The 22,652-nt window shown below is 41.9% G+C and overlaps 1 protein-coding gene across 23 annotated transcripts in view; it reads left to right on the forward strand.

Annotated features, from left to right (window-relative positions):
• Positions 1-22,652, forward strand: part of ADGRL3 (adhesion G protein-coupled receptor L3) — a 508,023-nt gene that overhangs the window by 159,186 nt on the left and 326,185 nt on the right. For all 23 annotated transcript variants that reach the window (XM_027700313.1, XM_027700317.1, XM_027700297.1 and 20 more), the window contains exon 3: positions 20,991-21,230. In XM_027700313.1, coding sequence (XP_027556114.1) covers positions 21,176-21,230 — 55 coding nt within the window. In that variant the 5' untranslated portion in view covers positions 20,991-21,175. The remainder of the gene's footprint in view (positions 1-20,990; positions 21,231-22,652) is intronic.

The following is a 22,652-nucleotide window of genomic DNA, read 5'->3' on the forward strand; positions in this document are numbered from 1 at the left end:
CTGGACTCGGTCCAGCACCTCAACGTCTTGAAGTGCAGAGCCCAGAACTGGACACCTCACTTGAGGTGTGGCCTCACCTGTGCCAAGTAGAGGGGGCCGAGCTCTGTACTGGTCCTGCTGCTGGCCACACTGTTCCTGATACAGGCCATGATGCCATTTGCCTTCTTGGCCACCTGGACTCACTGCTGGCTTATGGTCAGCAGCTGTCGACCAGCACCCCGAGGTCTTTTTCCAGTGGGCAGCTTTGCAACCAGTCTTCCCCAACCTGTAGCATTGCATGGGATTGTTGTGAGTCAAGTGGAGTTCCTGGCACTTTTGTTGAACCTCATACAACTGGCCTTGTTCCATCAATCCAGCTCGTCCAAATTGTAGGTATGTTGGTAGCAAATCTGAGGGAAATGCTACTGGCTCCTTCCCCTTTTTCCAGCTTACTCTATCGTCTGTTTTCTGAGATTTCTCTGGTAAGTAGCATTGCCAAGTCCCATCTGGAACCTGCCTTCCCAGAGAAAAGCAGTAGTTGACTTCTCCCTGACCAAATGTCTGCGATCCATCCAATGCTCAGGTAAAGGTCATGCCAGAGTAGCTTTCTCTCAGCTTCACATGGGTTGAAGTTGGATGAAGGTGACTTCATTTTTTGTATCTCTTATGTGCCTCTAAACTGTGTGACAAGTTTTGGGCTTTGTGCCCAACTGTGAGCTGAATTCTCACGTCCATCTTCAGCTTGTGAGACTGCAGATTTGTACCACCAATGGCTACTCCTTCACAGGAAGTGATGCTTATAGGATGCAAACTCTAAAAGCAGATTTAATGTTGAAAGATATTTTCTGAATTATTTTGTTCACTTAATTGCACAAACCACATGGGCATTTAATGCTCATTGTAGTCCACAGGAAATGAACTCCAGGTTGAATCCGAGGACATCTCACGGGAGCTCTGTCTCAATGAAGTGCTGGTGGAAAGTGAATGGTCTCTGTGGTGTGGTTTTTCTTTTTTCTTATACACATCCAAGTCCCTGTTTTAAAAAGAGGGAATGCTTTTGTTGTGCCTCTTTAAGTGCTCCAAACTTCCCTTTTGTCTGAATGCAGAAAAAGAAGCTTCTCTTGGGTGTAACAGCACTTTTTCTGCTGTGCATCCCTGTGACATCCAGCCTGGTCCAGTGTGGTACATGAGTGTGCAAGCACGTACAGAGCCTGCATGGCTGCTAAGAGGGATTGCATTTATCTTCTTTTCTGCTGCTGTCAACTCTTAGTTCTTCTGCCTTTGTAGGTTTTGCTTAATGTTTGGTATTTCAGGTCAGGAACCAAGCCTTTTAATCAGGCTGCAAATCACTTGGTACTTTTTGAGAACTGTGTAATAGTGATTTGCTGTCAACCTCTCAAAGCAGCAAAGAAAGTTAAATTCTTACTAGAACAAAGGGTGATCACCTTTTGATGAATAAACTCGCAGGCAGTTAACATAGTAACTATAATGTCTCCAGACATCTGTCCTCTCCTTTTTGCCAGCTCTCCATATGGCACAGAGTTTATAGGCAGAGAGTAAAAAGGAAATCCCCCATGAAATGTGTTTCTGTGTTTCATGGGACCATTCCCTACCCAGCCACCGCCATGATCCAGCACTGAAATTGGCCCTCATTCCTCTGGAATAAGATGGTGCTTCTCCATAATCAAAGCTCTTCAGAGTCCAGAAGGCACTTGCTGCCACAGCAGCACCCAATGATCTGTGACAGATAAAACCAGTCATGAGCACAACTGTGTTGTAAGGAAGATTCCTTACACTTATGGAGTGAGGATGTGTTGTGCAGGACAGTTAGGGTCTCCTGGATATGTGTGCTGGTTTCGGCTGGGGTAGAGTTAAATTTCTTCACAGTAGCTGGGGGGATGTTTGGGGTTTGAGCTGGAAATAGTGTTGATAATTCAGGGGTATTTTGGTCACAGTGCTTGCACAGGGTCAAGGTCTTTTCTGCTTCTCATCCCACCCCACCAGTGAGGGTGCTGGGGATGCACAAGGAATTATGAGGGGACATAGCTGGGACAGCTGACCCCACCTGCCCCAAGGGATATTCTGTACCCTGTGGTGTCATGCTCAGCATGTAGAGCTGGGGGAGATTCATTCAGAGTGATGGTGTTTGTCTTCCCAAGTAACTGTTGTGCATGATGGAGCCCTGCTGTCCTGGAGATGGCCTGCCCATGGGAAGGAGTGAATGAATGAATTCCTTGTTTTGCTTTGCTTGTGTGTGCAGCTCTTGTTTTGCCTACTCAAATGTCTTTGTTTCAACCCAAGAGTTTTCTCACTTGTCCCCTTCTGATTTTCTCCCCCATCCCACTGGGGGGAAGTGAATGAGTGGCTGTGTGGGGCTTGGTTGCCATCTGGGGTTAAACCATGACACTATGAAGATAACTGTTCTCATGCAGAGAGGGCACTGTGGATATTTATCAAGGAATTTTCCTTTAAGCTTTTGAGCCTAGCCAGATAGTCCAAAGACTGATATGGGATGTGCTGTGCCTCAAACCCACTGCATCTGCACAAGGAAAAAAAGTTTTGAAAGCGGCTTTTGCTTTATATTCCCATATTCTTGGTACACAGCAGGAAGGATGTATAAAAAATCTAGAAAGAAAGCATATAGGTAGTTGATGGGATGGAAATGGAGGGAGAAGAGAAATAAAAGCTTGCTTATTCGTTTATTTTTAGTCATTAGCGTAGAAGAGAAGTTTGTCTCTGTGCTCTTGCTTGGGTGATTTTTGTCTAAGTTTCTCAGGATATGATGGCAAAAACTATTCAGAATCTATTTGCTTCCATGTTACTGACTTGGAACAAATGCGAGAGTTCTTGTGTATGTGACTTTCTTCTCCCATTTCCTTAGATCCTGAGAAGCAAAGGGATTGGCAGATTGTCTGATAAATGGTTCCAGGAGAACTTGGTCAGAAGGATTTTGTGAGCGCTCGAGGATTAGGAAGTGGGATATAAACATCTGCTGCTTCTGTAAATTGGCTTCATCACCATCTTGTGGCAGCAAGTCCCCTGACTTAGGACAGGGGAAACTCCAAGATGTTTTTGATTTACTGCTTTTTAACACTGCTGGATGAGCCTTGGTCTCATCTGGAGAGGCTACCCAGGTCACTTTGGGCACTCTGACTGAACCCCTTCGCTGTTGCGTGGGAAGAGTTGTCTGAGTGACGTATTTCCATCACACGCAGGATGTACAGTATCTCTAGTTGGTCCTGCTTTGTCAAGCCAAGTTTTGTAGAAGCGAGGAGGCTTCTCGCTAGCGTGGACTGTGTTCCCCCTTTTGAGATTGTAAAACTGCTGTTAAATTAGTGCCAACTACTAACTCAAGGAGTAGTGGAGACTTAGTAGGCAACTCTTGATTTGTGACCTTAAACAATGTGTTGGTTTTATACTGACTTTTACAACATGAAAAGAAGGTATTGACATGCTGGTAAGGAAATTAAAGCTCTAGGGGGTGGGATGGAGGAAAAGCAAGGGAACATTAGGAGTAGAATTAGGGGCAAGAAAAGGGAAACAAATGACTACTGGCTGATTGTCACTGTACTTTGACCCAAAGTTTCTCTAGGTCCAAACCTCTGGAGGCCTTTCATATATCTTTGGATAGGTCAGCAGTATTATAGGTCAAAATCTAGAACGTTGCTTTATTCAACTGGAAGGGGGAAGTATTTGATCATGAGACTTTGAGCACAGGTCATTAGTGCAGAGAGGGGATAAAATAAATCAGGGAAGCCATTAACACAACAGTGATTAAAATCTATCATAGTGGTGCCATAATTGGTACCTCGGCTGAGTGAGAAGTGAAATACTCCAAGCTAGTTGTATTAAGTGTTCATTTCTGAGAGGCTGACAAAGATTTATGGCTTCTTTTCTGTAAGTCTCATTTAGTCTCTGTAGCACTACATCTTTTACTGATGCACATGAGAAACAGTTACTGTTAATGACTGGACCATTTCTCTGAAGGGTATGTTTAAAATCTGATTATTCTGGAGGAGAGCATTGTAGACCTTGTAGTACCTTTTGCAGAGGCTGTGTGGTTTTCAGAGTACTTCTGTAGGTGCTGTTTGGCTATTTAAATGCAGTCTGCCCTCTTCTCCTGGTGAAGGACAGCAGCCCTGTTCTCACCACACTTTTTGGTGGGGCATATTGGGGCTTTTGGAGGCATTCAATCTCAGATGAAGAATCTTCTACGAACCATTATTCCTGGCTGCCTGGCTTAAAAGCTGTGTTAGCAATTTAATGGCCTCTTGGTAAAGCTATTATTAGGTCCTTGATTGGGGTCTGAAAGCAGCATTAGAGACCCATGTCTCCTCTCCTGGGTGGCTGGGAGCCTCAGCACTGGGGTCACCATGGAGTCTGAGCTGCAGGGTGTGGGGAGAGGGGAATGATTCCTTGAGGGCCATCAAAGGGAGGTCTTGGGGTCAGGGGTGGCCACAGGGACAAGAGACTCTTGTGGTGGAGGCTGTGGGAGATAGGACCCACACCACCTGGGAGTGGTGGGCCCTAAAGAGAAGATCTCGGTGTCCAGAGGAGGTGATACCCCCCCACCATGAGGGGAGGAAGCAGGGGCAGAGGCAGTGGTCACCGTGACCAGGCAGGGCTTCCCCTGAAATGCTACTAGGAAGCTGGGAGGGACCCATGCCACCCCTTGCTACCTCCACTGCTTCTGCCAACCCCCCTGAATCTGTAACTTGTTAAAAAAAAATCCATTTGGAGGCCTCTGACACAAGGTCTCCTCTCCAGCACTCTGTAGGGATGCAGTCTGCCCCAAGAAAGCACTAATAAGGTGCTTTGATGTTCCAGGCCTTTTTAGAAAGAATAATTTTAAATAATTTAAAAAAATTAAATAATTAAAAACCATTAAAATTTTCATGAAAAGCTGTCTAAATGCAACATATATATGTGCAACTTGTGTATACTTTTCAGAATGTATTTTCAGAATGCTTTATCTGTCAGTACTTGCTGCTGCTGTGGTCTTTGAACTTGTAATCTTCCTAAACATCTCCTGACCCTCCGAGCTGTCTAGCTGGTATTTATTGTTTTACCGATGTGTTTATCCCTCAGCTCTTTTCTAATCCTGCCCTGGTTTTCACCCTGAGACCAGGGGAGCAGGGGGGAGGAATAGGAAGGTGTGTCCCTAGAAGCCTTTCACCTGGCTGGAAAGGAAGGCTGGGACATGTGAGACTCCACTGATTGCTAGGCTTATCTATCTCTGGATGCACATTAAAATAAGCCCAGGCATTAATTTTGCCTGGTTTTGTCCCCGGTTAGCAATGTGCTTTGTCTGCACTCCTGTGTGCTCAGCAGAAGCAGCTTTCAGTCAGGCAGTGTATGTCATGAACCTATCCAGGTAGTCTTGCTGAGTTGCCTGAGGTTGTCATAACTAGATGTTCAACCTGATATATCCACAGCAGGATAATTTAAAAACCAGCTTTTACTCTTAAAGTATTCTGACAAACATTTAATGCAGAACATGCAAGGGTTTTTGTAATTATTGTGACTTCAAGTTTTTAGAAAGTATTAATTAGGAGTTTCAGTCTCCAGTTTTACATTTTGCAAGGTGATAGAAATGTTTCAGAAGGTGAAGAAAAGAGCGTGGAAGTATAGCTCTACAAAATCGATAGGCTCACGTTGCTGCTCATTTGGTTAGTGGCTTACCAATATTGCCCCTGAACAGTATTGATTTAGTTTTCTCACCGTTCTTACAGCATAGCTTTGCTTTACACCATAGAGATACAAGTTGCATGTTTTCAGTTCACAGTGATGGCTCATGAAGGCTGCCTTTGAAATTTCTAACCTTACAGACACAGTTATTGGCTTTGTGAAGATGAGCTCTAGCTTTGCTGGTTATCCCTGTAATTGTTTCTGTCCTGCCTGTGTTAACCATGTGGTGGTGTTCCTGAGCATTTCTCTTTGTCCCTTTTCTTAGAATGGGAAAAAACCTTTCCAGACACTGTTTGGTTAAGAAGATAGAGGAACATGTTTTAAGGGTTGGGGCTTTCTGCATTTCCTAAGAACTTTGCCAGTTTAAATTACAGTGAGATGCTGAAGGGCTATGAAGAAGGCTTAGTCCTGGTTTAGCCTTAATTGTGGGCTACAAGGGTATTCCCTGAAATTGTGTACATGACAATAGCTTAATTAGATGGAGTGAACCAGTCTGACTGACATTTTCACTTTAACTGGATGAAATCCTGCTGCTATCTGGAAGATTAGTATTCAAAAATGAATCAAAAGTGCTGGCTGTTTTTACAAGGGAAGGTAGTGTAAAGCTGCAGAGAGGAAGGCACAAGGAAGTCCTATGTATCAAAAGTACTATATCAACCATTTCAGGATTCGCTCTTTTTTCTTTTTTTTTTTTCTTCTCTTTTGAAAGACAGCCCTGAGCTTTACTTCCAATTATTCCTGACATGAGCTTTTTGTGTCTATAGTGTTTTCTTGGCCAATGCTGCCATGCATGGTGGGGAAGACTGACGCTGCCTCTCCAGTACCAGTCATTTGTAGATGAGAATAGCAAGGCCCAGATTAGGTCAGAGAAAGATCAGTGAAAGAACACTTCAGTCTCGAACCTCGCTTCTTTGAAAGCTAAACACTAGTGAATGTGTTTCAAGGCAGGTAGGAAACTAAAGTGTGTAGAGGGAGCTGAAATGCAAGAGAGTCTTGCAGAGGAAAGTGCTTGAACTGATTGTGGGGTGCTTGAGGATGGCAGTGCTGGAACATACTTCATCCTCTTGCTTTTCTTCCCTACTGCCCGCCCTTCTGCAGGAGTAATGCTGAAGTTGGTAACTTGGACAAAAGAGCATATTGCATTCATCCTTACTGCTGGTACTGGTGAGCTTGCCACTAGGGAGCAGACCCACTGTTTGACAAGCTGTTTTGTTGTAATTGTGGCTGACTTCTAATTACCTATAGAGAGAATTCTAGGGAGGTCTGTGTCCTCAACTACTCTCCACTTATTAACTCCCCTCAGTCTTGTCTTTACTTACAGTAATGAAAGGCTTGAACTCAAGGCAGTGGGGGACTCTGGGGGAAAAGGCAGTGGGTTCTGGACTGAGCCCAGTGGGGTAGAGGTTATGGGTGTTTAATAGGTGGAGCATATACAAGCTGAAGTATATTTGGTAGCAGGAAAATGTTGACCTGAAAATATATGTGGATTTTGCACTGGAGGAGGATGGGGGAGAGAGGAGACTTGCCCTTTTGCTGAGGGAAGCATAACAGAAATGATGGAAAATCAGAAATCAGGGTCATGGAGAGCTTTCCTGCAGCAGCTTTCATTTTTCAGCAGAATGGTGTTTTTCTCCTGGTTCTCCTCTCAACTCATAGTAGGCTGCCCAGTGGTGTGACCATTTCATGAAACAGTGATCTGAGTCATCATATTGCACATATCTTCTCCACTGAGTAGGGAGAAAATTGCTTTAAGTTATTGGCAGTTTTAAGGAGGGGAAAAAAAATCCAGGGATACTATTTTCTCCAGCAAACTGACTTTTTAAAAATCAAAATCATGTATCAGCCAGAATGTTTCAATACAACTGAAATCTTCTGTTAAGAGCACCTTAGTTTCTTAAAATTAAGTGCCATGGATTGAAACATTATCAGAAAAACTAATTTCTAACTGGCTAATAGGAAAACCTTATTTAAAAATTATTAAAATTGATACTTATTTTCAGGAAAATGTGTAAAATTCAGAAAAACATCGTTTGGATCTGAAATGCTGGGGTAAGAGCAAATCTCTATCTTCTCTTGTCCTGAAGGAGAGCTTACATAATTCTAATTCTCAAGGAAGAGATAAAGGCAACTTTTCCAGGATTTCCCTGATATGTGCAGGTTGTTTGAAAAGTTCCTGATGTATCTCAGTCATGTGAGCCAAGGGCCTCAGGTGGCTCAGAGTGACATTCAGCTCTGCCACTGGGTAACCCAGGATGATTTCCTTGTCATTGAGATGATTAACTCCTTCTTCAGGCAATGTGGCTCTTCAGGCTTGTAAAACCACCTGATTTTCTTGCATTTTCATTTTGGAGCAATTGCTCCAAATGCATTTTCTTGCATTTGGAGAAATTGCTACAATTTCTTGTGCATTTGTTGTAAGACCAACACATTTAGAGTGAGTGTCTCAAAATGGGAAGTCTTTGAAAAAGAAGGGCAGTTTTAAAAAGGAAGGAAATTCCTAGAAGTTTCCCAACCTGATTGCCATGAAAAGGCATTTTTGTTTCCTCCTGTCAATATGGGACTGTGGCAACCAACAACACTGTCATGGGTGGGGACTCAACCTCTGACACTAGTGGAGTTCTTTGCCAGGCGTTGCTCTCTCTCTCTAGCTGTGACTGAACTGGGAGAAGGTGCTTGTTTGGGTCATCTCTCCCCCCCTTCACTCTACCAATCTGAGCCCCACATCAGTGGTTTTAATTCCTAATGTGGGAGCAAGAAATCGTGCATTAACTCTTTGATAAATTTCTGATAGCAAACTGCCCCACTTGGGCTCTCCCTGGTCTCTCACCCTAAGGCTGAAATCTACTGGCATTTAGTGCTTTGGCTTTTTACAGTAGATTCTGAAGTGTTTGATGCTAAACTGTTCCTGGTGATCGTATCCAATTTAGGAAAGCTATTTCTGTTTTCTTCCATAATGAGGCAGCCCTGGCTGGGATCTCAGTCTCTGGGCATGTGTACGATGTGCTGCTTAACTGTACTGGCTGCATTTGCACTGAATGTGAGCTTTGGGTAAAGACAGTGTTGAATTATGCGGTCTGAAGGGACATTGATGCCAGGAAGCAACCTACCCTTTCTTGTTCTTGGAAAACACATTCACGTCTTTCGTCCATATTTCTATAACAGTCTAGGCAAAGCTTGAATGGAAAAATTTTAGTTTGGAGAAAATTGTTTTAGGTAATGTGCTTTTTCTTGATGGTAAATTTGGATCAACAGACGGTCTTGATCTTCCTCTTAGCAGAAATACAGTTTTCTTTCAATTCAGACACTGCCTCTTTGGGGTCTCTTTGCTTTGGAAGTGAAGCTCATGTAAATGTAAGGTAAGCAGGGAATGAAAGGATCTTAATGTTAGATTTTTAGCCATCAGTTGGCTCCGTTACATTTGATAGATTTTCCCATCACAGGCAATCTGTGTTCTTGCTTGCTCAGATCCACGCTGGTGCCAAGTACTAAACAATGACACTATCTATCTTTCTGCACGATTTGCCAATTTTGGTTACTTTTGAAGCCTAGTGTTTCTGCTTTACCCTTGTGAATCATCCTTATAGGGAGAAGAAAATGAACAAAAGAGTGATTGCTTTAGCAAAATGTTTAGGGTTGATATCTTTCTCATTTATCCCCCTGTTTTATAAACTAGAGTGCTTACTTCTCTTATGGTAAAATAAGTCAAAGTAAAGATGTAGTAAAGAGTTGTTGTTTGTTGTTTACAGTAAATTGCCTTTCAGATAATCAAATGAAATACTTTAGTGGAGTCCCACTTCTAGCCATGACCTTAAATAATAAAGGTTTTACTTGCTGCTTACAAGGCTCAGGGTGATGTTTTCCAAAGCCCTCTCTTGGTTGTACGTCTTCCTGCAGACATCAGCGGGATTTTGCCACTGACCTCAGATGAGCTAGCATTATAGCAGTGCTTTTGAAACCCTCTCCTGTAGAGGAATGAAAAATGAGGTCTTTCTTTCACAGGGAACATTTCAGGAGATAGCAAAATTCTTCTCCCTCCTCCCCCCAAATTCATATTGCACATCAAACATAGCTACATTTTGGTATTTACAGAGTCCCTTGCAAAATATCATAAGAGACAGGCCCATACATCAGATTAATTATCTTGCCTTATAGTTGCCAGAGGTGCTTAATTTCTTCTTTGGAATTGAATGTGACTTGTGCAATTAAATGTTGCTCCTTGACTACTGAGGCATCTCACTTTTTATCTAGGTGGAAACACTGCATTAAGAGCAAGATCAGAAGTGGACTTGCATACTTCATATGTACCATCACAAATAAAGGTGTTACTGCACATTTTGCAGCTATTATACTTCAGGTATATGGCAATGAGATTGCTTATTGTTTCCTTAGAAATAATGGAAACTGAGTAATTAAGTTCATTGCACAGTCTGGTGGTACAGCCATCCCATTTCAGTTGGGCTGTATTTGATGGCATTTGATTTTTCCAGATACCAGTGAGTGAGTTACATGTTTACAATGTTCTGTTGATTATTTTAAATTCAATGTGTACCTGAAAATGTAAAATGTTACAGAAGTTCATTGCTTCAGTTGGACAAACCACAAATGAGAGCACAGTTACTGATAAATTACAATCCCATAATTTCAGGAAGAGTCAGGTAGGAGTAGGTTTATTTGGGAGGAAGAAGGCACTGAAGAAGTTGCAGGGTTTGATTTGGTGTTTCCCCCTGCCCATTCTCTACATTACACTGCATCATTTTCTAGGACTTCAGCTAACCTTCTGTGGCAAGATTGTTACTATGGAATAGGCCATTATTTTACCTTGAGGCTTACAGAGGCAGGCACATCTTATATTGGCAAATTTCACAACAGGTGTGTTTTCTCTGGTTGCTACTGATCCTCAGCTGGAAATATCTGGCCTTTGTTTTACTTCAGAAGGGAAGAGAGAAGTATGTGTGATCTGTATTATATAAATATTTTATCCATCCAGAGTTCCTAGTATAAAATGTTTCCTTTGTAGTACCAAGAGAAGTGTTGGCTTTCAGCTATACTGCAGCAGCCCTTTCAGATTTCAAGTTGCTGTTGTGTGCAGTGGTATGATGCTCCTCATTAGGAAGGAGATCAAAGAAGTTGCAGTCTGTCAGCTTCTATTTGAGGGGGCACTGGTGGCTTGGTGTGGCATCAGAGCACCTTTGTACATAGCTGAGCTTAGCAGCCTTTTCTTACAAGGTTGACTGTTGTCTTGCCCTCCAGTTTGTGAAGGCAGTGAGGTGATGAGGATATTACCTCTCTTCCATAAGGTTTGATGGGAGATTTGGTATTTGGCTTACTAATTGAGCTTTGGTGCTGGAGTAGTAGCTTGGGAAGAGACTGGGCTCACTAAAGATCTCCAAAGTATTCTTTTTGACCTAAAAGATCTCCAGAGTATTCCTTTGGAGAGGAACAAGGCTAAGGCAACTGCAAATTTTGGGGTGGGGGTGTGGAGAGGGGGAGGGTGTTCTCATTAGAGATTGGACTGAGTGCAGTTGCTCTGAAGGGATGCTTCTGCAGGGGTTAAGGAAATGTTAAGTGTTTACCACTTGTTATCAAAGTCAGCTGGAAATAGTCCCCTTACTGGCTGAAGCTTGATTTCAGAGTTGAAGGGCACCCATAGAAATTCCTAGCCTCTATCTCTCTACATCTGTTCCCTGCAAAAGAATGTTTTCCTCCCATTCTTTGTTGATTGGATAATATGAGGAGGAAGGACGAAAAAAAGCTGTGTTTTACTGTGAGAATGCTCAGGATCTTTCATAAGTAGGCTTTGGGTGAGATGGTTACTTCTGTTAGCAGACTACAAATAATAACAAAAGTATCTGTGCAGAAAATGAGTGTAATAATCTTTCTTTTTTTTCCCCCTTCAAAGATCAAAGAGGTTCGACTCTTGATTAATGTGCAACAGAAGCCATTAACATGGTAAAATGTGGAAAAACAGCCTCTTCATTATTACTACACAGACATTTGCTTTAGGGAACTGCAAATACTTTTTGTTAGGTAATTTGGTCTATTGCTTTTTCTATTGTTTCTGTGTACGTATCTCACTGGAGAATACCACACCTACAATTTAGATGCACTCTTTATTCTTCCCTCTGCATATCCCTTACTTTTTTCATGATACAGAATGCAGCTCCTGTGTTACTGTCTTGCTTTCCCAGTCAGTGTATGCATGGGCTTTGCCTCGCTTGCCTGCTCTTTTTATACTACATCAAGTTCTGTTTGTTTTTCTCCTAGCAACCCACTGGGCTGCTCTTTGTCTGTAGGTCTAGGAAGATTTTTTTTTTTTAACTTGTAAGTATGAATGCTTAAGGTTCTCTGCTTGTGTTAAAAAATGAGGCAAAGTTTCTCACCTGCTAATACTCATCTTTGAGATACTCCCAAAAGAACAAATTCTAGCTAAGATTTTTTCCAACACAGCAAGGTCAGGAGTGTTTCATAAATTTTACTTCAATCCAGAGTCTTTCTTAATTTGCATAATTTGGTTGAATAATATAACCCTCCTAATATTTTCCAAGCCACTTACACTTAGCTAATCACTTACACTTATCTTCAGCATAAACCTCATTGATTTTATTTCTCATTGAAAACATCAGTAGTAGCAAATACAATCCTATTGGCTCACAGTCTATTAGAAATAAAATTATATTAAATGTCTTGTGGGGTGTGAAGAGGTTAAGTCAAGGAGAGTCATCTGAGAAAGTAAAGTCATCCTGGTGTGTAAAACATAAATCTGGTTTATATTTAAACTACATGTCACCCACCAGCTAAAAATAGCAATGATCATTAAAAGCCAATTTGCTGCTAAACATTAGTAGACATTTATTACATCATAACAGATCTGAAAGACAATTAAATTTATCTTTTTCCTAGATAACTTTCTTTTAAAAATGTGTTACCTGGCTTTTGCCATTAATCTCATTTGCCAACAATTTTTGTTCCATTTAATAGTGTGCGTGTGTGCATAGAGTTGCGTGTTTAGGTGGTTCTCTTATTGTTACTCTTAAGTCTTTCAAGAGCAGTACATTTTAAATGGCAAAAAGAATTATCCTTGCTTACACTGCCTGTTAATTTCCTAATCAGCACAGAAAGTGAAGGAAGCTACAGCTTTAGTGCAAAACAAGCAATATCTGTTACCATCCATTTGAGAAGGGAACAGTAAGCAAGAGCAGAATAAAAATGCACTGGATACACATTTTACACATAGGAAATAGATTACAGCTTTGCTACTGTTTTCAGTGTAATTCCTCAGTCAAGTGGTACCCTTTGCCTGTTTTATTACTGCATATAGCTGTATTTGTGAGTATTTACTGGAGCTGGAGTAAGTCAAAGGCTGAGGAAGTCCAGCACTGTCAGAAGTACTACTTCCTATGACAAATGCAGTTGTGATCCTGGTATTTTGGTTCATGCGGTGCTGTCTGTCAGGTCTCATGAAACAAGCCATCAAGGAGGGCAGGCTCTCTGCTTCAGCTCAGCAGTGCTCAATTCTCTGTAGCTGTTGAAGGCTTTAACTCCACTATTTAGCCTTCATAGCCAAGGAACTGTGGGGCCAACTGGGCTGTGAAAGAGTGTGCCATGAGGTGGACACAGGGCAGCCCTTTTCTCCTTTTCTGAATTGCAAGGTCCACAAAAAAAGTGGTCCGCTACCATCTTTGCAAGTAAGAAACTTCTTTGACATATGTCACTTCTGGGGCACAAAGAGCTTCAAAAGCCTGTGTACCATCCTCCTGTTCCTGGCTGATGCCTGGAGAAAAGGAGCCCACTCATATGGGCTTTGGGCTGCCTCGTGATGAGTGGCAGGCAAAGGAGAAATGGCCCCTACCTGCATTCCCCTACACTCCCCTGGAAGGAATCCCATCCTCAAAACCCAATCCTGCTGTGATGGCGGAATGGCACTAAACTCTTTTCTCTCCCTCTATCTGCAGCTGCTGCTTGGTTTGGGGCAATGTAAGTTAAGTAGGTCCTTCCCTGCCAGGAAGAGGAAAGGAAGAAAATCAAAGGTGGTAGGAAGGAGATAGAGCAGGAAGGGAGAGATAGGAGGGATAAATGAATATTGAAAACTATTTTAAAGGCTGCATCCAGAGGTATTTAGGAGTATTTCTCCTTTGGTCCCAATATCACACTTTACTTCCCCTATTTAAACTCTCATGGAATTTTCTGTTACTTCCTTTGACTGATTTTCTCCCTGGATGCTGTCACTTCCTCAGGTTAAAGCAAGATCCAGTGTAGGATCTGTGCCATCACAATTACAGCCATGGTAAGACATTTGAATAAATAGGGCTGGTATCTGTGGGAGAGGTGATACCTTAAAATACAAGCTCAGCTTATGGTAGCGTAGGGAAGTTAAAATAATGCTGACCCTGGCAATAAGCTTGTCTGCATTTTCAATACATGCACCACATGTGTTTTATTTGTCACAGAAGAATTGCCAAAGGCTCTGTGGAATGCAAATAAGCATTACAGGAGTATTGTCAAACCCAGACTTTCAACATTGTGAATCATTCACAGAAAAAAAATATTCGAGATTTGATTAAAAGTCATGCGAATTTCAAATCAAATAAATATGTTGAGTTATGTTTATTTACCACTGGTTTACTAAGCCTCTGAGCTGTATTTGGGTCCTATTTTTCAGCTTCTCTCCGTAAGGAGAAATTTACTTGAAAAGTAAGCTGAAATTTTCATTATTGCAAGGAGTTGCCACATACCGAGTTTAGCAATGAAATCATAACTGTTGACAATACTGCGAAGAGAGCTTGCCTATGCATTATTTTCCTTCTATGTAAAGATGTGCTGCAAACTAAAACATTTGAGAAAGATGGTGTATTATGTAGGTATGATAAATTTTTCGAGAAGGATCTTAACACCTCCCCAAAAGTTTGCAGAATATTGTTGTAATAACTGCTGTATACGATGATGAAATAGGCTTGTTTCAGGTGGTCAGAAGTTTATGGCACTATGCAGTTCGTGTGAAGAGCTGCATAGTTCTTCCCAAGACTTGTAGGGTTTTTTTTCCCTGATGGGTTTGGAGTGGTGGAGGGACTGACTTGCTTCTTGCCAGTTGTGACCTGCTTTAGCAGGTGGTGCTTAACCGGGGAGAGTACCAAGTTTTTCGTAATCAGTTTTCAGAAAGCCCACTGATCTGGGGTGGTAATGCAATACAAACATTAGCATATTTTACCACATCTTCATATGATACTCTGCACCTTTTGAAATTTTGCATGTGTTATCATATATTTACACACATCCAGGGACCTTGTGAATGATGTACTTTCCTCTTAAATCTGGAATGAAGCATAGTGCCAAGGATAACCAGCAGGGACTTAAGGAAAGTCTGGAACATTCAGTAGCTGTAATACTCAGATGTGCAATTCATTACAATATTTCTAAGCTTCTGGACTATATTTCCAAGAATCTTAACTTTTCTCTCTGTTCCTTCCTCCATTCTCACTTGTGAAGTCACAAAATGTGTGAATAGCTTCACTATTAGTTTGATTATCATTTTCTGCTGAAATTGCTTTGATTCTGGATTGAATGGGAAAACCAACAAGCTGATATCTTAAGTTCCCCTTTTGACCTTTGGAACAGCACAAAAACCTCCATTTTACCTACACAAGAAAAAAAAAAGCTACTGTATTTGCCTGGTCTGTATTTGAGTGTGCTCTTATCAAAGACTTGATTAATCTGAAATGAAGTAACTCAGTTAACACTTGAGTTATTTTGCAGCAAATCCTACAGAACATCTAAAGAGCTCTTTGTCACTTTGAATTATAGCCTAAACAGGTGGTTGATGAGGCTTGGTTTGAGCTGATAGTGATTTCTGCCTTGGCTGCTCCCCTCAGGGAGGCGTAAGTAGCACTGCAGTGATACTGAAGAATGTAGGGTAGATACAAACTTACTAGACTTTGCCATCATTGTTGCTGGCTTTTAAGGTTTTAAAAATTACTTCTCAAGAGTGCTGCATCAGCTATAAAGGAGGAGTAAAGGGCAGACCGGTTCCAGGCTTTCAAACAGTATGGATGAAATGAATGTTAATATACAGGAATGACAATTAGGTGAAATACAGATTAAAGTGCTTATTTTAAACCTTGCTTGGAAGTAGGGACTTAGAAATATTATGTCATTTTGTACATATGGGGTGAGTGTGTTGAGGAGCTTCCTTCTGAGTTCACTGCCCCAACAGAGACATGAGAAAGAGCAGGAACAGGATCTGCAGTACAGGAAGACATAGATGTGAGCATGTTGAAACACAGGTTTGTGAATCCTGTCTCTCTGTGAGAGAGCTCACTGGGTCTCTCACAAAGCCTCCTCACATCTGGCAAACTTAAAACCTGAAGTAAAGAGCCAAAAGCTGTGGCTGCTGCTTCATATTTTGAAGAAAAAAAAGCTTGTTTTTCTGAACTTGGTGAGAACTCTGAGTTTATAAGTGCTTGTGGTATAGTATGAATATTCTCCTGGGCTAAATGCAGACACAAATGAAAGTCTACAGACAATTCAGTTTGTGCCTCAGAAACACGTTCTGGGCTTCTTGAAAATGCTCGTGGAAAAATCTGTCCATAAATAACCATGTCCCTGTAGCAGTAACTTCGGTGAGTGGCTATGAGTGCAAGTGCATGTGGCTCCATTGACATGCCAGGGTTGCAGCCTGCTCCTGCCCTGCTCCCCTTCTGTTATACAGTCAGTAATGTCTGTGTGACCTTTTACGTGGCAGGTTGTGTTGCTGCCATCACAAAGTGACCAGGGAGCCAAACCCTGAGTACCTGACAGGGTAAATGTGGAAGGAGGTTGGAGGAGCAAAACTTATCTTTCTTAACAAAGTATTTTTTCTTTTTTTTAAGTACAAATAAACAATAAAAATGTGTTTTGCAAACAACTTATAGCCAAATATATTGCAGTAATTCTTTTGTTTAGACATTCATAATGAGAGTGGAAATACAGTTCATTCTCTTAGTTAAAGAAGTTTTCTAACATTAAATTGTAGTTAATTTAATTTTACAGAGATTGCATGTTATAGTTTTTCTTACTGGGGTTATTTTTCTTCCCTCTCTTGGTTAAATTCTGAAAATGTTGCCTGGAATAAATTGTCTCAAGTAGCAGATGCTGAGAATGGGGGATTGCATCCATGGTTCCAGCTTGGTCCATCAGCTTCAAAGAGTTTAATTACTTCCAAACTTTTCCCATTGCAAATAGTGAATGTAATCAGTATTTGTTTGAAACATAACATTTATTTTCTACTTGGTAGGTGACTTCTGCCAAAGGAGAAGATAAGTACAGGAATCTTTTGTATTAAGAAATAAAAAGTAGTTCTTGAGTCACTGATTTGTTGAAGCTCGTTTTACTATACATGTTTTCAGGGGTAGGAAGAAAATGACTGCAAGTAAAACTGGATAAGAAAAACAGGGCATTTCTATCAGGCTTTTGCTAATGAGCCCCCTTGTAAAACACTCTTGCCCCTCCTGCCCCAACTACCTAGAAAATGCTGGATAGCTGAGAAGGACTGGTAGCTTTTGCCATATGAGAAGGGTTGTGTCTAGCTTTATGCAGGTGTAAATGCTCGTGTTTGGAAGAAGGCAGTAATTAAATGGATTTCTGACTGGCTTGGCTTGCGCTGCACTGAATTCTGCTTTGAATTCAGCCTATCTGTTCATTCACCACATGAACTGGTTTAATTTACTTTTTCACCCTCCCTGTAGACTGTCGACAGATGAGCTCAGAAAATGCTCCATGTGCTGCTTGACATCAACTGCTGAAGAACAGACTTGGGTAGATGTTGAGTTTGTCAGTGTATCTATAATGCTCTTTTATGAGCAACGCCTTGATGAATACTTCACTGCTCATCTCTTCACCACGAGGCCTTAGTTTCCTTTGGCTTTCTCCTGTTCTGTCAGTAACACTTTGAGTTGGATTTTTGGGAACTGCCAGCATGCAATTCTGGTTTGGGTGATGCAAGAGATCAGACTGTGAAGGTGTCAGGGGCAGCCTTATGGGCATAAAGGTCAGTGAGCAGAAGAACTTTCTTTTAAATCAATGCAGGCTGCATCATCTTTGTGGTTAAACTCCAAACCCCTTAGGTCAAGTGTAGCCCTTAAATTTTTCACTGTGATAGTGTATGCCTTTCTTGCATCAATAAATGTAACACTCTGCACCGAACAGTTCACAGATATGTGCTCTAGTTTCTCTTTGGCTGCACTTTACCTGGAGGTAATCCAAAGATGAAGTGAATTTTGTTTTGCGGGCCTTTTTCTGCACCTTATACTGCTGCTTGAGAGGAGTTGAGTGACCACTAAGGAAAAGGGTTGTTCCACTCATTTCCTATCTAGCTATTCCCCTGCAGATATCCGGTTCACAAACACACTATGATTATTTGATTACATGAAATACAAACCCACCCAGAATTTTGTAGCTTTACAATGTATTTGGTTAATATAGTGGTGCCCTGTGTTGTTAAACACAGTTGGCATGTCTCCAGACACATTATGTATTTGTTAATATATGTGCATGAGCTTAAGCCTACGGGGTTGAACTCTTTGTTAGAAGCAGGCTTAAGGGCAAGGTTGTGCCAGCCAGGGTGTGCAGACACCACCTGGCAGGCCACATCTCTGGCATATTCTCCTCTGGCAGGAAGGATGGTAGGGCAGAGAATACTGGACCAGATTTACGACTGGAGTAAATGGTGCATAATGCTGAGCAAGTCCTTTTGTCTCTTTTGCACAGGAGCTTTGTGACTCGATAATGTACTTTACAGTAGGATAAAATGTTTATTTGTAGTTCCGGTGGTTCCAAGACATTAGTTCCCAAAAATTAGACTTTGCTTGGACTTCGCAGAGGACAAGTGAATCCTTTTTCTCATTCAGCCCCAGCCCATGAGATGATAGAAAAAAAAAATCCATGAATCCTATTATGAAGGTATATAGAGACAGATAAAAACAATTTTAAAGGCCGCTGTGTAAATATTTTGTTGACAATTATCCCTTCTCTGGGATGGGGAGCCTAATTAATTTGTGACTTTGTCAGTTTACACCTAAACCCCTTTTACTGCACCATAATGTTATCTCTTTCTAACAGACTTAGGTTATTCAGAACTGATTCAGCTTAAACAAATTAAAATCGGAAAACAAGCCTTTACTCCATCACTGCCTCACTGAGCTTTTGCTTTAGGGAAGTGTACCTGAGCTTGGATAGCTTTCGCTCATCTCTGTATGCCTTTTCAAATTTTGTAGCAAAAAAAGCTTCTTACTCTTAAAACTTTTCAGATGATGCTGTAGAAAAAGTATGCATAAATAATGGTCAGCAGTGTAGCTTGTGTGCTGGTAGCCTACTAAAATATAAATGGAAAACTTGATCACTGTTTAAAATGTACAGTTTAAAATATTCATGAGGCTTGTCCCCATTTGAAAAACAGACTTTAAATATTATCAGTGACCATTTTGATTAGTCCCAGCTCGAGCAAAGTCTTAATTTCAAGGATGTCTATAAAGAAGCCACTTGACTGCAGATTGACCTTGGGCTTTTTAGTCACCCCGGTTACAGAGATGAGAAAAAGCTACAGAAACTAAATGATACATTTGAGTGAACAAATTGCAGGGACAGACTGGGGAGGAGAGTAGAGTGGGAGAATAAAATCTTGGCACTGAAAGATATATTTATTAAAAAAACCTCAAAACAGCTTCTTTATAGACTTCAGTTCTGAACAATGTGGGGTTTGATTTAGTTGATCAGTAAAGATAGGAAGCAAAACAAAGACCACTTTGTCATGCCAAACTTCCAGAAATATACCCACGTCACAGTGGCATGCAGCACAGTTTTTTCATACTGTTTTTGGCTCAGACTGGGTTTTGGGCAAGATCAGAAGTTGGCAAAAACAGCTTCTTTGCTCAGAGAAGAATAGCTTCTGTTGATCAGAGATTTTTCAAGAGACTTTTAATTAGACCAGTGCTGTGAAGACTGCAGTCTTAAGGAGTTCAAAACAGATATGTAAAGTACTTTTCAATTCCTCATATTTCCTCATCATTTCAAAGTCAGTGGGGAGCTAAGTCTCAAATTCATGCCATAGTTTAAGTCTGTATAGTTGTTTTTTTCCTGCCAAGTTTGAGTCACTGTGACCATCTAGACCCTTCTTGAGAGATTAAAATGATGGAAAGCTGGAATACGTTCTCCAGTTAAATAAGTGAATGTTTTTATTCAAGCATGGATTCAGATTTCCCTGTGCTTTCCTGTAAGCGCGTGGGATGGACGAGACCATTATTTTTAATTCTACAATAAATAACTGCAGAGCTTGACTAGGAGCAAGTTACTGGCAGTGACTAGAAAGTGGCTTGTTAGAGAATAAGGGTGACTTTAGGCTCTATTTGGGTTAAAAGCCTGGTCCAGATTCAGTGATTAAAAGCCACACAGGATGCCTCAAACAAAAAGAGCCATATCAGTGGAAATGCTCCCAAACCGTATTACTAGTCCCACTGCCTGGTATCTTGTTATCAGCCTCTGCAGCAGAGGCATGAGAGAAATTCAAATAGAAGTGAAAGGTTTTAGCAGAATAGTGCAGTGCCCAGGTACCCGGGGAAGCACTGGGCTCAGCTTCTGCCTGAGTCATTCAGGACATATAGCAGATGTTTGCATAGGTAATTCTTGGCCAGCATGTCCACCTGCATTACATACTGTGTGGGAGGCTAAAGAGAAAGCCTAGGATTGTTTTTTGGGTGTCTTTTTACCTACATTGGGACCAGCTGAATTGGTGTGCCTGTGTTTCATGTATTGAAAAAAGGTTTCTGTTTTGAGGGAAAGGAGAGGCAGGCCAGGGACTGCAGCTCTGAGTTGGATTTGCTCCTAAAGCACTGTGCTTCCCATGTGTGCTCACAGGAATGGCCTAGACTGAGTGACGAAGCAACCTGTCTTGTTGGCAGTTTGGTGACTTTGTGCTCTGTCAGGAGCTTGCGTTTATTCTTTGCTCCCCCCTCCCCTGTATTAAAAGTCCCATGTACTTCCACTAAGATGGAATGGTACGGAATTGTTTTTTCTAGTCAGCTTTCAAAGCCTGTGGACTGTCTAGACCTGTGGGCATTGTTGTTCAAAACTGTTTAAGAGAGGAAGCAGAGCATTGGCTATGCATAAACTGCCTCTCTGCACAGGGATAAGTTTTAATTCGTATTTTACGAAGGAATGTGCGTGTATCTGAAGGGCCAGGAAGGGGGGAAGACACACTTGCCTTTACAGCTGCTGGCAGCAAAGAAACACAGCAAGACTTGATTGAAAACACCTATCTTGTTTTACTAACTGCATTTTTTTTCCTTTCTCATTTGTAGGTCTCAGACTCTGGATACTGGCTGTGGGATTTTTTTATTACTATTATTTTTGATTGTTTTTTTCCCATTTTTGGATGTGAATTGAAGGCCAACAGTTGAAGTGTTGGAAGCAAGTACAGGAGGACTCTCACCTTTTTGTTTGAACCCTTGTTTGCTGGGATACTTTCAAGCTCTCCTTCACAGTCATGTGGTCATCACAGCTGCTGTTCTTCACAATGCTCTTAACACCGATAGCCCATGGTGAGTGAGAGGTGATGTAAATTTGCCTATGGGAAGGGAAGAGAGAAGAGAAAATAGCAAGGATTTTGTCTGTCTTTTCCTAATGGTGTGGGTTTTTTCCAGGATGTTGATTTCTCTCTCTCTGCTTCCACCTCAGGTCTTTGAATTCCCAGGCTACATTATGAGTAGTTAAGTACTGAAACAAAGAACTCTGACATGTAAAGGTTTCTGTTACTGAGTTTAGCTGCTACATTAAGGCAGACTGTCTTCCTCCATGCCTAAGCCTGCTCTGTTGGCTGTGTGTCACTGGAATTGTCTCTCCTGGCTTCTGCATGGAAATGAATTTCCTTTCTGTGAATACTGCTCAGTTAAGGGGCTGCATGTCCTGCTTTAGCCACAGCTCCAGGGTGGGGTTTTACTCACCGTCATGTTGGGCTGTGATTTCATGCATTGCAGTGGATATGTCTGTGCTCTGCTGAAAGACTGAGGCTCCCATAGGCTCAGGGACTCTGCACCAAAAAGAACCACAACCAAGAGTGTTGCCTTAGCCTGGCACACTGTGTAACCCACCCAGCAGTGTAGAGCACCACGCTGCACAGCCAGGCTGCAGCTGGGAACTGTGGGAATAGCATCAGGCACAGCTGCTCTGCTGTGGGGATGGATGAGCTTGTGGTGGGCTGACCCTGGCTGGATGCCAGGTGACCACTAAAGCTGCTCTATCACTCCGCTCCTCAAGTTGGACAGGGGAGAAAATACAATGAAAAGCTTGTTGGTCGGGATAAGGACAGGGAGAGATCCCTCAGTGATTACCATCAAAAGTAAAACAGACTTAACTTGGGGAAGAACTGATTTATTACCAATCAAATCGGAGTAGGTTAATGAGAAATAATAACAAATCTTAAAAATACCTTCCACCCCTCCCTTCTTCCTGAACTGAACTTACTCCCACTTGTCTCTACCTCCTCCCCATAAGCAGTGCAGGGGGACAGGGAAATGGAAGTTGTGTTCGGTCGATCACACCTTGTTTCTACTGCTCCTTCATCCTCAGAGCGAGGACTCCTCATGCTTTTCCCTTGCTCCAGCATGGAGTTCCTCCCCAGGGTCACAAGTCTTGCCAGCACACCTGCTCCAGAGTGGGTTCCTCTCTCCTCAGGGCCACAGCATGGCCCAGTGTGGGCTCTCCATAGGGTCACAGACTCCTCCACTGGCTGCAGGTGGATCTCTGCTCCACTGTGGACCTTCATGAGCTGCAGGGGGACAGGCTGCTTCACTGTTTTCTTCGCCATGGGCTGCAGGGGAATCTGAATCTCTGCTCTGGTGCCTGGAGCACCTCCTACCCCTCCTTCACTGACCTCAGTGTCTGCAGAGCTGTTTCTCTTATGTAGCAGCAACTTTTTCCCCATCTTAAATATATTATCCCAGGGGTGCTACCACAGTTGTTGA

Source organism: Neopelma chrysocephalum, unplaced genomic scaffold (assembly GCF_003984885.1).
Source record: "Neopelma chrysocephalum unplaced genomic scaffold, ASM398488v2 Primary Assembly neopelma1_146, whole genome shotgun sequence".
Taxonomy (NCBI): Eukaryota; Metazoa; Chordata; class Aves; order Passeriformes; family Pipridae; genus Neopelma; species Neopelma chrysocephalum.